General features: G+C 40.8%; 1 protein-coding gene across 2 annotated transcripts in view; it reads left to right on the top strand.

Annotated features, from left to right (window-relative positions):
• Positions 1–18,469, top strand: part of FARS2 (phenylalanyl-tRNA synthetase 2, mitochondrial) — a 238,587-nt gene that overhangs the window by 57,534 nt on the left and 162,584 nt on the right. For both annotated transcript variants that reach the window (XM_033055717.1, XM_033055713.1), the window contains 2 exons: positions 10,906–11,065; positions 17,883–18,014. In XM_033055717.1, coding sequence (XP_032911608.1) covers positions 10,906–11,065; positions 17,883–18,014 — 292 coding nt within the window. The remainder of the gene's footprint in view (positions 1–10,905; positions 11,066–17,882; positions 18,015–18,469) is intronic.

Genomic DNA, 18,469 nt, shown 5'->3' with positions numbered 1-18,469 from the left:
CTGAAGAACTCTAGGTTGATGTCCAAGACTCTTAAGTTTGTATGTTTTGTTGGCACACCTTGCATGTTCTGCAAATGCCTGGGTGTCATTAAGTACTCTGCTGCATCATTGATCAGTGGTAAATATAAGCCAGTTTGTTTTCCAAATAGTAATTGATTTGTATAATTTGTGTATGCTTGTAGCAATACTGCCAAATTCACAGTTCTATAAGTAAAACTAGCTTATTCTAATAATACTGAGATGTAGACTGTTCTTAATGTGCTTGCCAACGGGTGACAGGAGCTTGGCAGAGAAGCCTAATGCCTTTGGATGCCTGAGGGAAAACTAAGGTAATCATAGAGCACTGCTTTTCTCTGTGATGGAAGGGGCTCATGCTGCCTGTACTGCACTTTCCCACCCCGTGCAGCCACTGCTTGTTCCACTGCGAGCACATACCTGCCTCTGCAGGTGTCCTGAAAGCTGAGTGGTGCTGAATCCAGCCTGCAGCTGCTCCTTTGGTAATCACAAAATAGAAATAATGCAGACTTACCTAGCCTCATTTGTTAGCTGTTCTTTTCCCGTATGCCTGTTTATGAATACTATCAGGGTATATGGTATACAGTACTATATTAAGAAAATACCATTTCTTAACCATTTTTGTTCATCACAACTTTTTTTTTTCACTTGAGCAGAAGTTCAGTCATCCAGATGGAAATATTTTACTTGCCACAAAATTATAACATCAACATTTTTGCAGGATGAAATTTCTGCAACCTTGGGTGTGATTGATCTAATAATTGAACTACAGTAATTTCACGAATACAAGCCGCAGCAATTTGACAAAAATTTTGGTGGAAACCCGGAAGTGCGGCTAATAGTCGGGTGCGGCTAATATGTTAATAATTTTCTGACATTTACAACCCCAGACGTGCCAGCCAGAGTGCCGAGCCAAGCACCGGCCAGTAAAAGCCGGCATTTCGCAATTGTTACAGTGTTACCGTGTTGCCCTGGCTCCCTGCAGGCAGCACGGGGGGGCGGGGAGAGAGGCGGGAGAGCTCTCTTCTTCCCTCCTCTGCTGCAGCCCGGGGGAGGGGGGGGGGGGGGGGGCGCCACCATTGCCGCGGCCCGGGGAGCCGACGGGGGGGGGGGGGCGCCGCCATTGCCGCGGCCTGGGGAGCCGACGGGGGGGGGGGGCCGCGCCACCATTGCCGCGGCCCGGGGAGCCGACGGGGGGGGGCCGCGCCGCCATTGCCGTGGCCCGGGGAGCCGACGGGGGGGGGGGGGCGCCGCCATTGCCGCGGCTCGGGGAGGACGCGGGGGGGCCGCGCCGCCATTGCCGCGGCTCGGGGGGAGCCGACGGGGGGGGGCGCCGCCATTGCCGCGGCTCCGGGAGCCGACGGGAGCCCTGCGCAGCCATTGCCGCGGCCCGGGGAGGATGGGGGAAGTGCGCGCCGCCATTGCCGTGTCTCGGGGAGCCGGCGGGAGCCCCGCGCCGCCATTGCCGCGGCTCGGGGGGGGGCGGGGTGCTTTGTCCGCGCCCGCCGCCGGCGCCCCGGGCGCGGGAAAGCTCCGTCCCCGCCCGCCGCCGCTGCCGTAGGAGCGGGGGAAGCTCCGTCCCTGCCTGCCACCGCGGGGCAGCGCCGACCCGGGGTGACCGAGCCCAGTGGCAGCGGCGGCCGGCCCCGAGCTGCAGCACCGGGCTGGGCCACCTGGCCCCGTCAGCGGCCCCTAGCGGGCTGAGCCTGCACAGCCTTAGCTCAGCCAGTAAACCCCGCCCTCCCGCGGTTCTGTTAATAATTGCACGCGGGTCCTCGCTGCGAACGACAGAGCGGCTTATATTCGGGTGCAGCTTATCTATGGACAAAAACCGAAATATTTGCCAACACCCAGAGATGCGGCTTATACTCAGTGCGGCTTGTATTCGTGAATTTACTGTACTTGTTAATGACTCTACCCCTTAAGAAACCTTGGTCCTAATGACAGACTATTTATTTCTACTCTACAAATTTAATAATAGGAATAATAGGATTTGAATAACTGGAAACAGTTACAGAAGTGCTGTGTTCTGTCTAGAAATATACAATGTTTAACAATCGAATTCATTACACTAGAGATTATTTATTTTCTTTTCTTTTTCCCCAAGAAGATGATGGAGATGTTATTGGGGAGCTTTCTATACTGATGAAGAAAGAATAGTGTATAGTGTGGTGTACATTGTGTAAAGTGTTGTTTATTGGGCAGCATACAAAAATTATAAACCTGAGCATGATCTGATGCATTCTTGTTTGCTTCAGTTTGTGTTTCAATATATACCCCCTTTTACAGTCATAATCACAAGAACCTTGTGGAAAAAAAATGAATGTATAATTCTGAAATTTCACTGGGGACTGTTTCTGTGTTTTGTATTCTGGTTGCCTGTTCAGCATAATCCACATTTAAATAATTCCAGAAGGAACTGTCTGAGCGGAACAAAGACTAAATAGAGGTAATACTACATGAGAGAAATACTCTGATATTCATTTATTTATACTCAAGTTTAAGATGTAACCCACTGAGCAGAAACGTGTGAGTGTCAGGGCCTGTTACCCTTGTCTCAGACTTTTCATTCCTAATCAGGCTACAGTCTCTGGTGAGAGGAAATTTGCAAAGTACCAAGGATCAGAATCTTTGGAACCAAGGACAAAACTGTTAGCGCTTAGCTACAAGCCCTGGGTACATTTCATTATATGGCCAATATAGTAATTTTACATGCTGTTGTCAGTTTGCTGCTCTAATTTGTTCTATTGATTTTTACATTTATCATCCACTGTCTTCTCAATGTAAGTGACTACAGACCTAAGAAAATGGGAGAAGAAAGACAAAAGCCTGGAGTGATTTTATAAGAACTTCAACTTTGAGGAATTTGATGTTTGATATCAGTTTAGGAGGTGTGTGGGGAAAGTCAGTTTATCCTTAACTGAAGTTTTAGGTAGAATAAAAAAGATGTAAGTGATCTACAAAAGTGTGTCACCTTTACAAATACCAAATTCCATAGTTATGACTAGGTTAAAACTCCTAACCTGTGATGGAGACCTTCAGCATAATTCTTCATATCGAAGTTAAAATAAGTAAGTTGAAGCAAGATCTGGAAAAACAAAGCAAGTTTGTAATTTTAATAATACTTATTCTGATATATTTGTGAACTATTTGCTTTTTTGACTATATGTTTTTTGTCATGGTTGGTTGATTACATTTTAAAGAGAGAAGTAATCTATAATTCAAAGATGGGCAGGTAACTGATCCATTTCTGCAGCTTTGAATGAGCGCAAATATTGAAGTAAATTTAAGTCATTGGTAAAGGTTAGAATAATTCATGCTTTAATTTCCCATAGATTTAAAAAAAATGTCCTTGGAGTGCTGTCAAAGAACATCTGAAAATACATTTAGACATGTTTTCAATATATTTATAAGTATCTTAGGTGATTATTATCTGACTGTAATAAGTAGAACAGTTAGAGAATGACTAATATAAATGGTTAAAACCAGAACCAGAAAGAGCTTCCCAAGTCTACTTCCAAATTCTGAACATAAAATTAACTGTTCTTCTTAAACATTGTCCCCAAATGATATCCTTTTGTATTCACTTCCTTCAATATTCCTGTTTTTCTTCTAATTGGTGTTAGAATCTTTTTTTCCTTCTATGATGTATGGCTTTTTTTCTTTTGCTTAGTCCTTTGGATTGGCAATTTTGATACTGCTGTAGTCAGATTTGAACTGGCCAGTTTTCCTGGGTGGATTATAAGAGAAATTATTTCTGTGCTATGCCATTGCCTTTTGTGTAGTTCCATAACTTATGGAAAAGAGAAAAAAATCTCAACTAAATTGCACTTTGTGCATGTCAGCCAGAAGAGGGAGCCAATATAAACCCAATGGCAGTCAATGAACAGCTTTCAGTTGATAACAAAAAATGTTTACACATTTGAAGGGGACTTCATACAGTGTTTTATAGTCTGTACTGAATTATACATAAATTTTAAGGGGAGCAGATGCTAAAACATAGAAATTGCTCCTCTAATTTAGTAACCTTGTTCCAGTGGAGGCAATACAAGATTGTTTAGATGAAATTATACTCTCGTGCTAGAAGTAGTAGGGATACATCTTTATTTCCATTGAAATGCTTATGGTGAAAATGGAAACTTTTTTATTAAGATTCAATTGATAGAGGGTAAATATTCTAGCTATAAATACAGGATTACTCCTCCAAGGCACTATTTATAATTTTTTTAAAAAGTCAATATTGTAGCTTCTAGTGTTTATATCTTGAAATGTAAAGACTCTTATTATAGATAATAGAAAATTAGTAGATTTTTCTCTTTTTCATCTAAATGTATACTCCTTTCCTCATCTTCCCATACTTGTGTACCTTGGCAATATTCCTGGTGTATTGTTAAAAAGAAAAAGATGTTGCTTTTATCCTTTTCCTTGTGATTTGGGGTGATGTGAACTCCTGATTGACCAGTTGCCAGCACTTTCAGGGTTTTTTATTTTAATCAAGTGCCATACTGGGTTTCCCCTTGGAAAACTCATGTCTTTAGGTTTAACTTCTCAAAAATTCGATGTGTTAACTGCACCTTTGGATGCTGTGCTTTTGCTCTGACATTGTATCAAAGAAAATCTCCTTCTTGCCTTCAGTCCCTTTTTTAAAAATTCTCATATGTAAAGGAATTTAAATCAATTTATAGTGCTCCAGGGATCAACCTATTTTATGTAGTGATTTGGAACTTTTACAGTATGTCTGAGAGTGCTTGTGAGTGTGAGTGGGAGTCATAATAGCAGTGCTTAGCTGAGCACTAAGGAATAAATATTTTAAAAGGCTGAAATGACCAAGGAAAGGTACCCATCTTGGCCCTCTAGAACTTATGGATAAGGTTGTGAGCACAGAGCAACTGTTCCAAGGTGCCTGAGGTACAGCCCTCCATCTCACAGGGAGCGGTGAGGGCAGTACAGGAGCAGAGCCACTTGAAGTAGATCCACCTAGGTAAAAAAAAGGAGCAGCAGCATTAATTTGTTAGAATATTCTGAGGTGAATTTATTCCTGAAGCTGCAGTTGAATTGAGTGATCGCAGTGAAGAGCCTGGCTAGTTTAAGTGGAACTGATTTCACTTTCTCCGGTACTAATTCAAGTTGTGAACATTGTCTTATTCAGTATTTTCCAAGTTGTGGTGTTTAAATCATGCTGTGATAAATAGATCTTTGCTGATCTAAGGATCCAGATTGTATTCTTTGTTATTTTTAGTCAAAAATTTGACAGTGAAGGGCATCAGAATGTCTGTTAGATTTTCATAGTGATCCACAGTCTAGAAAGTTTGAAAACTGATCATGCATCTTTTACTGCAAAGACTTATTTTTTTCAGACTTCATCTGACATTTTGTTGTCCAGCTAAAAAAACCCCAAATAAACGAACAAAGCTTTTCAGAATAAAGAAGTTAAATCTATTCAATGCAATACTTAAATTGTACAGGGAAAAAAAAAGAGCAAAGTATTCACAAGTCTGTTTGGGAAGTCTAATGTACTTAAAGGAATTTCTATTGCTACAGAAACAGAAGTCTGTCATAGATGTCTCATTGTATCAGGTATCTGTGTAGCAGTGCGACTTTTTCTTTCTGATTTGAAAGCATCTTTATTGGTTTCACCTTTCTTACAGAAACACTTTGATTAAGTTAAAGAAAAAAACAAAAAATCAGCCCTCCATCCCCAGAAAACAGCAGGGGTTACCTTTCTTTGCTGTAATTGGAGAACTGGAATGGGAGAATGTAGAAATTAAGGTGACTACATTCAATCTTGTGGATTGTAGTAATCTTTGCCATTTTCTGCCCCCCAAAATCCTTATTGATATGCAGTGAAGAGCCTTCTGTCATGTGGATCATGGACTGTGTGTCTCTTTGGTACCTGAAGCTGGCTGCATCAGGGTGTATGGCTACACCTTGGAGCCTGAGACTGAAATTAATTTTTCTCTTGGAGACACCTATTGGTGGTGTCATCTTCATCATTCCTGATCCTTTGGTTGAGTCTTGACTTCCACAACACATTTAAAATGTTGTGAGAAGGGTTTACTATTTGTAAGTGGATTTGGAGTGCAGATATTGGTTCATTTTTAGAGATATTTATTAGGGCCAGTGAGACAATATACGTTTGGTGTGGCAAGGTTGGATGAAGTCACATGCAGATCCTCATACAGAGATAATCTTAAATGCTGTTTTGCCTGTGGAGTGTAAGTACATGAGCATGATATATTCGTTATCTTAATCACTGGTGTATGCATGAGTGGCAGGAGGAATACACCACTGCATTGTGGAAAGACAGGATATAGTTACAGATCTCTCTAAAAACGCCTATGAATCCATCCTGCAAAGAGGCACGTAATTTTGAGTTCTAAATATATGAATAATTAAGGGATGTAAAACTAAAAAGTCTGTCAAGTGACTGAGGAAATGTTGGGGTCTTTGTTTAAATCACAAATGTGACTTCTGCCCTTCATGCCAGGCTGAGAAATACTGGTATGTGCATTTGAAGGACCATAGCTCCATTTGTACTTGTCCAGTTAAAACTCTGTGTCTTCTTCCATTACATGCTATGAAATTTTAATTTATTTTTATTATGAACTAAACTGTGAGTAAACGTCTTGCCACATGGTTAGATCATTTCAGTTCCTTTCTGCCTTTTCCTTTGTAATGCACCATCAGTCAGATATGCTGATAAATCCTGGTGTTAATTTTTTTTACTTCTTCATGGTGATACTATATTCAATGTTTTGCACACCTTCACTCAAAGAAAAATCTCTTGTCCTTACACTAGACAGACATGTAGGCACTTGATTTATGGCTACAGGAAATTTCTTTCCTGCTTGTAGTAGTGACTGATCATATTCAATACAATAAGATAGTGCATACTGGTTTAGCCTGCACTGAAGGAATGAATGTATGTGAAACTGTTGTTTTGGATGTGTCAGTGTTTTATGCGAGATGTTAGGTATTTTTTTTTCTCCATTTGCTCAGATATGTGCTTGAAAAAAAATTGACATCAAAAAGGAGCAACTGTAGGTGATTCTTAGTTTTATTCAAGTTTTGACTTTCCTGTCTTTATGTATGCAGAAATGTTGAAGTGTTTCTAATCCAAGACATGTACTTAGCACTGTTCAGTTGTTGTAATAGTGAAATTGGTGTATCAGTTTAAAGCTGCTCGTATTGATATAGCAATGTCAGTGAATAGAAAGTTGGGAATAAATATTAATACAGCTGTAAGGTATTTCTTTTTTTCTCAGTGCAATCCCGTCTGCAGCTGATGTAGCCTCTGTGGAGAATACCCAAGTGTCTCTCAGTGCCTGACTGTAAGGGGGCCTATTGTCTTGCCTGTTTCAGGGCCTTCCCTATGGCTGTGTTTTCAGAGCCTGTCTGACCTGGACTAGAGTCACCTGCCCAAAGTGACCCAGCCCTGTTCCATGTGCCAGCTCATCTCTTGGTGCTGCCAGTATGCTGATATTTGATTACAAAGCTGAACTGGACCATTTTCACAGCTCTCAGTTTCTTCCCTTCTACTGGGTTACCACCCATCCAGATGCAGCTCCCAGCCTGGCTCAGTATGCTGCTGCATGGACCCTTGTCCTGGTTTGGAGAAGGAGATGGTGTATATGACTGTTTTGGCAGGATTAGGTCTCAGGCAGGTGACAGGGCTGGATTATGCTTCAAAGGTTTTAATGGTTCTTGGATGTATTTTGTTTCCACATGTGATAATAAACCACTGAAATAGAATTTTGCTTAAGACTGTACAACAGTAAGGAGAGGTATTTTTATGTACTTGTGGATACATACACTGTGTTTTAAAGGCTGGTGTCCAGCCTGTCTGTTCTTTGCAGTGGTCTGAGGAGCCAATCTTAAGATGAAGGGAGGAGTGAAGGGGAAAAAGAGGAAGTTTCTTGTCCTGAAATACTGCTGATAGGTAAAATAACAAATGTCCTTCTAATGTGTAAAATACAGTGTATTCTGGTCCAAAAAGGGAACATCTCTGTTGCCTGAAGGGTGTTTCTGGCTTAGTGAGGAAGTGAGTCAGTCAATAGAAAAAATAGCTACCTGTATAGGGTAACCTGATTTAGCCACTCTGTGTTCCTCTCTGAGGGAGCCTGTGTCTGTCCACTGGCCACCCAGTGAGCCTAAGACAATTATCCTCCCTAGGTTAATGCTGGCCTCTCTGAATTCCCCTGGCTTTCAAAACCACATGCTGGATGACTCCTCTGCCTTGCTGACAGCAAATTAATTGTAGGGTGGGTATTACCTGCTTGTTCCAGTCAAGGTAGGAATAATGTCAGTAAGAAGAATGGGGTTTAATCTTTCAGATGAGCACTTCAATAAAGAATCTGTTATTTAAAAGTGTGATACTGTGTTTGTCCGGCTGCTGTCTTTTGGTTAGTAAAGGCATTTTTCTTAGACAGGTGGAGAATAATTTTATTTGGTATTTATACTTTCCCTTTTTAATTTAGTATTTTCTGCAGCACACTAAGGAGATTAACCAAAGAAGTATTTTCTCAATCTGCCAGCAATCTCCTTGTGACTAGCAATAAAAAGTTAAATGCTACTGGATTTTTTTTTTTTATTCCTTCAATCCACTGTGGTGCTAGTTTGCCTGCTATCTAAACTCAGGCTCTTCATTCTTTGTGTCTGTAGGAAATGTGCAAGAAACTAGTCCTAATTAATTGCATCTAGCATTTCTGGACTACCAGAGATTCACTTGAACTTTTTTGTTTAGAACATTTAGTGCTCTGAAGGCATCAAACTGCAGTTAAAACAACATCTGTGGGCATCCGTGAGTTGTTGAGGTTACACACTACTCATGGCATCTCCTGAGTAAGAGCTATTTATGCTGGGAGGCTTAATGGGAAGTAAATCTCAGCGCATGTTTTTTCCCTCTGTGTGTGCTTGATTGACTAGGAGAAGGTAGAGAAGGAGGGGTAGGAAAGAGCACTAGAAACACTTTCAGAACTGACTCTCTCTACTCTCCAGACTTCACCCCAGATCTGGGGGTTTTGTATAACTGTAAGGATAAAAAAAATACTCTGTAGAGTGTAAAACCTGCTTGTCTTCCTAAGAAACAAAGCCTCGAACAGTGTTGTTTAATGAATGTGTTTCATTGGTCTCTCTGAGAAGATATAGATTTGCTGGAATGTATCTGGCCAGGATCACCTGGCCAGAAGCGTATGAGAATATGCAGAAAACAGAAATCTTCAACTTGCAGCAGATGTGATGGGGAGCAGCGTCTGAATGAAGAGCAAGTCTACCACATCCCAAAACAGCTGTCCCTGTGCTTCGCAACTTATCTGGAAACCCTTGCCTGAAATCATGAATCCTGAAATGCCCCATAGACAAAATTCCTGTTCACAAAAAGGATGCTGTGTGTGGGAGTATACAGGAAAATGGCAGTCCTTAAATGAGTATAAACTGTACCCAGGATGGATCAACTATAAGCAGCTAAAGTCTCATTAAACTGTCAGGGTTTGTTTTGGGTTTTTTTGCTTGTTGGTTTGGGGTTTTTGGGTTTTTTTTTCCTAGATTGGTTTGGTTGGTTGGTTGCTTTGGTTTTTTTTTGGTTTTTTTGTTTGTTTGTGTGGTTGGTTGGTTTGGTTTTTGGGTTTTTATGTTTTTTTTTTTTTTTCTTTTTTATTGTTTTAGTATTTCTTTTGCATCATTCAAGTACTAAAAGAGTTGAAGTTCTGATAAATGCCATTGTGTTAATTGTGTTTTGTAGTTTTTGGGGTGTAATTTATATACACTGTATGGAGTACAGTAATTTCACGACCATAAGGTGCACCGGACTATAAGGCGCAGCCCCTGGGAGTCAGCAAATTTCGCAACTTTGTAGATCATATAAGGCGAACCGGACTATAAGGCGCACTTTTTTTTTGCAGCGAGGAGCCATGTGACACGCAACAAAATAACGAATTACTGGCAGGTGCTCAATTTGCAAACATTTTTCAAAGATCGGTGTAGCCTTTAAACGCAGCCCCAGGCGCCCTCCCCATACAACAGACCCCGGCACTCCCACCCGCCCCGGGCGCCGGCTGGCACGGCTCCCAGCTCCCACCGCGCAGCCGTGCTGTGTCCTAGCTTCCTCCTGGCCGGCGGTGCCACCGCTTCTCCCTGCTTTCCCACGGCTGCGCCGCTTTTCGCCATTTCCCTGCGACGGTGCCACTTCTCCCCGCTTCCCCGTGGTGGTGCCGCTTCTCTCCACTTTCCCACAGTGGTGGCCGTGCTGCTTCTCTCTGCTTCTTCGCGGTTGCGCCACTTGTCGCCACTTCCCCATGGTCAGCAGCGCTTCCACTTCCCCTCGCTTCTCCCCAGCCAGCGGCCGTGCCGTGTCCCCCTGACCGGCAGTCACGCTGGGTCCTGGTCCCCCTGCCCGGTGGCTGCGGCTCCCGTGGTTCCCGACTCGGCTCGCAGCTCGCACTTCCGGGTTTGCAAATTTCACAACTCTGTACATTATATAAGGCGCACTGGACTATAAGGCGCACTTCCGGGTTCAGACCAAAATTTCAGTCAAAAGGGTGTGCCTTATAGTCGTGAAATTACTGTACTTTGTTCTGCACAATAACTTTCAAAGTAACTGAATCAGAAAAAGAGAGATGCTTATTTTGTAAATTATTATTTTCCTATAGCAAATCATATTATTTGATGATGTAATACAGAAATAAACCAGATTAAATTATTGGAGTATTTTTTGTTCTTATGATGAGTCATCTCTGCGTTTAGTGAACAGAATTTGTATAAAGTCAGTCTTTGTTTATCACAGTGCAGACTTAGCAGGTAAGATTCCCACTTAAATCAATGAAACTTCATTTTTTATTTTCGTTCAGGAGGTCACTGATGCAAAACGCGGTGTTTTTTGTGGTTTTCTTCCAGTTGTTCTCCAGCATTAAAGATGGTGAAGGCTTACAGCTGTTTGAGCAGGGCCATCGCACTGCACACAAGCAGGAGTGTCACACCATGGAGGCAGTGAGGCTGGTGGAGTTCAACCTGAAGCAAGTGCTCACAAAGCTCATGACTCACATCTTTGGTGATGGTAGGTTCTTGCACCTTTTCCCCCAGATTGCTCCTGGCAGGGAAGGGGTGCTCGTGTCCATGTGCTGCTCCACTGCATGTGCGCACAAAGCACCTCAAGCAGAACATGTTTGCTGAATTCACATCAAGCTGAACATTAACTGTTTTTTGGTACTTACAGTGGAATGAGGAAGGGTAATGAATGTGTATATGAATGAAGTATTTTCTCCTCAGAAATACCTGTGCTTTCAGTTTGAGGAACTGAATTTATAAATGGCCTGAGTCAAAATTGGTACATTAATACTATTTCCTGGCAAGGAGGCTGCTCTTCTGAGCTGATTCATTTTGCTGTTGAGGAAGTACTGGATGGTATTAGAATCCATGAGGTATCTTGCCTACTTTCTTGAAGTATTTTAAGACATTTACTGCACTTAGAGTGGTAGTTCCAAGAGTGGATTGATAACGATACCAAGTTCTATATATGACTGCTTGAATATTTTTCTGAATTTCTAAAGCTGACTTATAGCATGCAAAAATTTTACCAGTTTTTGTTTTATTCCACCTGGACAAAAATTTTTAAGTTCCTCGACTCAGAGCTTCTCGTAGGTGTATTTTACTTAACAGCAACCATTTGAAACATACAAAATTGGGATTAAAGTGAGTAACAGTAAGGATGATGTATTTAGAGCAACCTCAGATGCTGAGGATGTTTAAAGTGAGCAGTTTCTCGGAGTTATTAGTGGTATCTCAGACTGCAGTGACATCCTTCTCTAACTGTTGACAGATGCTGCACTGTAAGCCTCAGCATGTTGGCTATTACTAGTTCTTATACAGTCCGCAGAGTAGCTAAAAAGATATTAAAATATATTCATAAATTATTTTAAATGTGCAAATTAAAAGTAGGTGCCACCTGCTTACTGTTGGGATTTTCTATTTCTATAACCCCAATATTTTTCCTGGAATGCAAACACATGATATAGTTATTGAATTAAATTTAATTATAGATATGTATGTGCATATATATGTGTATTTTCTCCCCTGCCCCATTCATGGAAATACTGGAATTCAAAGTATTCAAAGTTGATGTTAGGCACAAGGTACATGAGATTGGTGCACTGGAACTGTCTTGGGGCACACATAAATAAATTTGTATTGTGATAGCTGTCGTCTTTTAACTAGCATTTTACTCTTTAGACAATACTCTTGATTACTTTTTTGTATCTCGACGCCTATAAATTTTAACTTAAAATTTAAAATATGTTTAAATGTGTTGCTCTTGGAAAATTTCTGGTTTTCCTATATGTGTGTATCTCATAAGGCTCTGTGTTCTGTTAAAAGCACAAATTTCATTCCTTTATACTTGACATCAGTTGTATTCTTTACAACCTGTGCTATGAGCGGAATATTATAGTGAAATTGCACATCCTTTCTAGCAGGACAGCATGACCATAGCTGCAGTAAGTGACTGAACTGTTGCATTGTCATACAGTCAACTGGTTTTTATAGGCAGATTGATTGGATTGTAGATTAATTCTGCTGTACATGTAGCAGACATGTACAGCTTGTACCTGGAGTTCTGGATTTGGAAACTGTGCTTCTGCAGTGCTTCTCTGGGAATTCACTAGCTTAGGTTGATGATAGATTGAGGATCTCTGCAGGATCGCAGAAAGGTCGTATCACTGTCTTGCCTTTTTTTTTTTTTTTTTGCCTTGTTCTAGGTTAGTTTTCATAATATTTAATGAGACAGTTGGGCTCTACCTGATTCCTACCACACTATTTGGACGATTCGGTGTTGACAAAAGAAAGTTGCTTAAAAATCCCTGTGTTGTCCTGAAGAAAGCCTAAGATTTCATAGCACTTATCCTTATTAGAAAAAGTTTGTGTTTTTATGTCATTCTGGCTTTCCCAACAGGCAAAGGAATGACATATATTAGAGGAGGGAGAAAGTTCTGGAGCATCCAATCAGTTGTCTTAAAAACTTGACAATGTAAAGCAGTTATTTTTATGGTGTTTTGTGGACATGCCTGATTTTTCATTCCACAAGTTAACTGTCTTTCAGTTTCTTCCATTTTTCTGTCAGGAAGCTGTTTCAAATACTACACCTAGACATCATTCTTAGTTTTCCTTTGTCACCTCCATAAGGTGCACACTTAAAACCCACTAGTTTAAGTTACTCCTCCATCTCCCCATATCTCCCCACTGACAGAAGCCAGTGTAGGTAGTCTGTTAGTTCTCATTTTAGTTACTTAGTAACAAGGCTGATTCCCTTGATTTCCTTCCAAGATTTCCTCATTAAGTTAGCCAGTCATTCTCAACTATGGTTCTTTCTCTAACCCCCCTGTAGTTTACCAAAAGCTTTCTACACCTTGAGAGATTAAGAAGCAATCTTCAGCAAATAGAAAATAATGACTGTGTGCTGGTTCTGTGATTTGTTGCTTTACACGAAATAACTCAAAATTCACTGCTGTCCCATATTTATCTAGCCAGTTCCTAGGCGCTGGTAAGGGAAGGCAGGAGAATGAGTAATGCAGTGGCTTTGCCACTGCTGGTTCTGACTGAACTGCCACTGGTTATCTTTTAAATCAAACATGTTCTGCTCATTCTCGTTCTTAATTCTGTTGTACAGATACCTCCTTTGAGTGCATGGAGATCTATATGTGTAATGAGTTAAGAAAACAATAAAAAAAAAATTTATCAAGGACATAATAGTCTGGCTAATAACTTCTGAAAAATATGGGCTAATGCAGGTTTATATGGGCAGCCAGCTCCTGTCTGCTTCAAGTATGATGAATTATCTGAAATAACGAGGTGCAGAGTACTTAGAAATCGACGCACACCTCAAGAGGCCACAGTTCAATACCCTCTGTGCTTCCCAGCACCCTCCCTGCACCCCTCTCCTTTTTCTTCCATAACCTCGTCTCTAAAAATAATCCTCACAGCAACAAAGGGAATTTCTGGTCAGTGAAGACCATCTGGGTCTCAGGCTTTGTTGCTTCTGTGCTGTAGTGTAGCAATAGGGTGCTTTAATGTGTTTGATTTGTTCTTTTTTTCATTTCTTTCATTTTCAGTAGCTTTGGTCAAGCCTTTTTCATTATGAGACTCAATTAGGCTAGCAGTTGTTTAGCTTAATATCTGATAACACCATTACTTTTGAGTGCAAGCTATGACCAATTCCTTACCTGGATTCAGTGTTTAGAAATAACAATTATTCACTATTTCCATACTGATCTGTAATATAAGTTGCTGTATTGGGTTTGCCTGGCAAGGTTTTGGTAGCAGGGAGACTGCAGGGGTGGCTTCTGTGAGGAGCTGCGAGATGTTTGTTCCATGTCTGGCGGAACCAGTGACAGCCAGGTCCAAGATGGACCCACTGCTGGCCAAAGCTGAGCTTGTCAGTGATGGTAGTAGCACCTCTGGGATGACACACTTTAAAAAGGTTTTAAAAAATCCTGCACAATTTTCAGCCAGGGAGAGGAAGGAGAACATGTGAGAAACAACCCTTTGTTGAGCCACAAGGTCAGTGGAGGAGGAGGGAGTGGTGCCTGAGCTGAGATTCCCTTGCAGCCTGTGGTATGGACCGTGGTGAAGCAGCCATGCCCCTCCAGCCCATGGAGATCCACAGGGATACAGAGATCCACTTGCATGGAGCTCCACCATGCTGGAGCAGGTGGAATCCCAAAGAAGGCTGGGACCCTGTTAGAAACCTGTGCTGGAACAGGCTTCTGGCAGGACCTGTGGCCCTGTGGAGAGCCATGCTGGTGCATTTAATAGAGGACTGTCTTCAGTGGGCATGACTCCACCCTGGAGCAGGGGAAGAATGGCACAGAAAATGAGGGATGAACTGACCACAGCTGCCATTCCCCATCACCGCTGCTGGTGAAGAGGAGGTAGATATTTTGGGAGTAGAGTTGAGCCTGAAAAAAGGGAGGAAAGGAGGAAATAGTTTTCAAGATTTAGTTTTTATTTCCCATTATCCTACTCTGTTTTGATTGGTAATAAATTGAATGACTTTCCCCAAGTCAAATCTGTTTTGCCCGTGACTGTAATTGATGAGTGATCTCTTCCTGCCCTTATCATGGTTGAGACCCATGAGCCTTTCCTTATATTTTCTACCCCTGGTCCAGTTCAGGAGGGGAATGGAAGAGCAGCTTTGGTTTTTGAACCTGTTGTTCAGCCAGAATCAGCCCGGCACAAATCTGAATGGACCTCTACCCACTGGAAGGACTCCCATGAACACTGTGTGGCTCTGAAATGAGCAGGTGTGTTTGTGTCTGATAACACAAATAATTTCTTTGAACCGGAAGAGTTACGGAGTTTGTGTCTGGTTGGTCAGGCCTTGACTAGATTCAGCGTTGTGCTCTTGTAGGTGCCTGTTTTGAAACAGATAGGTGTGTCTCTTGGCCTCCTAAAACGTCTGGAAAAGATCAATTTTGCCAATGTTTTATAGGCTGTATGTGAAGAAATAAACTAGGCCGAATCAGGAAAATTATACAGTACTACAAGAAGCCTAATCATCATAATCCTTATAAGTCCTTAGTGGTTTAATTTGCTGAGTGTAAGCAATGCCCTTTACTCCTTGGGAATATATTGAGCAACAAGACAATATTTTGTATCTAAATAATAAATGTATCCATTTAGTCTGGGACGCTATAAAAATGCAGTTAATGTTGCCAAAGGCTGAGCGCCCTCTGTTTTTCAGTAAAGTCTTCCAGAGCCAAAAGTCTGAAAAAACACTTGAATATAAACTACAGAGGTATTCCCAAATGGCCAGGATACTGTATGAATAAAATTATTGTGGTATGTGGGATTAACTATTAATTTAGAGAACAGAATGAAGGTGAGAATTGTTTCTTCATTGTGAATTTGTTTTGGTTTATTCAGAATGTTGTTTGTTTGCTTATTTCCATTTAAAACAGAAACCTCTTAAGTACTAATATGCATTAAAATTCAAAAATAAAAAGAGCTTTAAATTTTTTTTTTTTACTTTTAAAAATTTATTTTAATTAAGAACAAACAGCTGAGGAGTCATTTTTTTCCCAGAGCTTCATTTTTTAAGTAATCAGAGGATTAATAAGAAACCATTATCTGAATGTTGTTACTGAACACAAACTAGTTGAATATTCATTGTAGTTGCTGCAGTTGCAAATTTTGCAAGCTAAATGAGAATATTTTATATGTGCGCAGCCCAAGGATTAAAAATGCCAAGATCAGGAAATTAAAAAAATGTTTTCTGCATGCCATCCTACTGTATATGTGACTCTTTTCATCTATGTACTTTTTTATTGTCAAGCAGACAAAAAAGAGCAATAAAGTGATCGCTGTAAGTCACAGTGCAATTGTGAATGAAACTATCACAAATACTTCCAGTTTTCTTAATTCTGTATATACAATTATCAAAAAGCTTTTTCATTACTCATATACTTTCCTGAGATTGGTTTTTAAGAAAGCAGAGAAAATGTAGAAGTACCAGTCTGTTTGTTTTAAAATCTGCCTTGCCATTTGAAATTTCATAGCATCTAGAAAAGTTCTCTGTGACTATTAGGAGATATTTTATGTCTTGGCCATGCATGTGCACCATGCATGTGCACCATTTATTGTTTCAGTTTCTGTGGCCATATTTCATGTTTCAAATGTAATCAATGAAGATCTAATTCTTGAGGCTACATAAAATACTTTTATTTGAAAAACTGTTAGTATGAATCATGTAATCTCATGTTTTACATTCCTTTTATGAAACAGCCCCAAAAGAACCTGAAGATCAAACCAGGAATGTTAACAGTTGCTGTCACCCACACCACCTTTGCAGTGCTCCTTATTTTTGAAGCTGCCTGGTTCTTAATGATCCTAACTCTGATTAGCATTTGGCCTAACTGAAAAGAAGATGTATTTGGGGTTAAGGCATTAGCTTAGCTTACAGAATTTGCTTTTCAGTTATCTTTTGAGTTTTTATGGTTCATGTTTTTGAGACTTCCTTCCTGACACCTAATGGTTAGAATAAATTGTTTAGTGAAACAAAGTGTCTGTAAATCATTAGAAGAACTAAAAGTCATCAAATATAATGAGGGCTTTGACAACAACTCTGCTTTTTGCAGCCCTTGCCCTTTTGAAGACCTTGCCCTCTTCTGGCTGCACTGCTCTGAGTTGCTAGGACTTTCCTTGCTCTGCACACTGGTATCTGCAGAGGTGCTGAGCTGGGGAGGATGGTGGGAATTACCAAGTGGGGCTTTTCCCTTTCACTTATCTACCAGGTCCAGAATGCTGTGTGTGTGTGTTGTATACCTTAATAATGTGCAACTCTGTCAAAATATATTTCTGTTTGTGTATAGTAATATCTGGTTTTAACTTTCATTTCTAAACATATACAGAGAGAATAGCTCTGTATTTTAATTAAGTTTTGATGAAAAAAAATTACTTGCCTAAACGATCCATAAAATACTAAGTAAAAATTAAAGACTTAGCTGGCTTTTCCTGTGAGAAGCAGTTAGTCATTTCCTGGTGCATAGAATAACAAAATTACTGACTTTCCCATTATCTTGGCTCATTTTTGTTCGATGCCAGGTGGTTGCTAGACTTTGACAGATGATTGATTTGGTTTCAAAGGGTGCTTGAATTGCACAAAGCATTTTTCATATTAGAAAAGACATGGTCATTTTTTTCTACAGGTTTTAAGATTTATCGCCTGGCACAAGTGTTGTAAATTAGTTTGTTTGCTATTTATTTTCTCTGGATTGCTGTAATTCATGTCATTAGTTGAAGGGCAAGTTTTACAGATGGTTGGAGGGATGGCCTTTTAAGCATACACCCTTTCATATTTATTTATTTTTTAAACACTGCTACAGGACTGCAAGTCAGATGGGTAGATTGCTACTTCCCCTTTACTCACCCTTCCTTTGAGATGGAGATCAACTTCCAAGGAGAATGGATGGAGGTCCTGGGCTGCGGGGTCATGGAGCAGCAGCTTGTTAACTCAGGTACTGAAACTCCTTAACTTCATTGACATGTCTGTTAACAAACACTTCCAGCTTCACAGCCTGGAATGCCCCCTTCTACCCTGGTGAGCACAGGCATCTCTTCGGGGCAGCCGCCACAAATGCTCCTCAGGTGGAATGCAGCCCTTGCACACTGTGATTTGAGGGTAGCAACTGAGCAAGTGACCTGAAGACTGCAAACAGAAGGCTTGCTTTTTATTTTGTGCAGTAAGGAGACAGACAGATGTCAGCTTTAAAAAAGAACCTGCAGGTTAGAGCGTGCGGTGTTTTTTTCTTTCCCAAGAGATGTCAAGTGCATTCTTAGTAACGATTTAGAAGTGTCAGTAGCAAATACATCCCTTAATATTTGGAATATCAAAATGCTCCTCTGTATCTAAAGCATAGAAAGAGGAATGTGATATTTTTCATATTGCTGTTTGGTCGCTGGGTAAATGGTG

The sequence above is a fragment of the Catharus ustulatus genome, chromosome 1 (genome assembly GCF_009819885.2).
Source record: "Catharus ustulatus isolate bCatUst1 chromosome 1, bCatUst1.pri.v2, whole genome shotgun sequence".
NCBI classification, from domain to species: Eukaryota; Metazoa; Chordata; class Aves; order Passeriformes; family Turdidae; genus Catharus; species Catharus ustulatus.
This window is presented reverse-complemented; position numbering and strand designations above follow the sequence as displayed.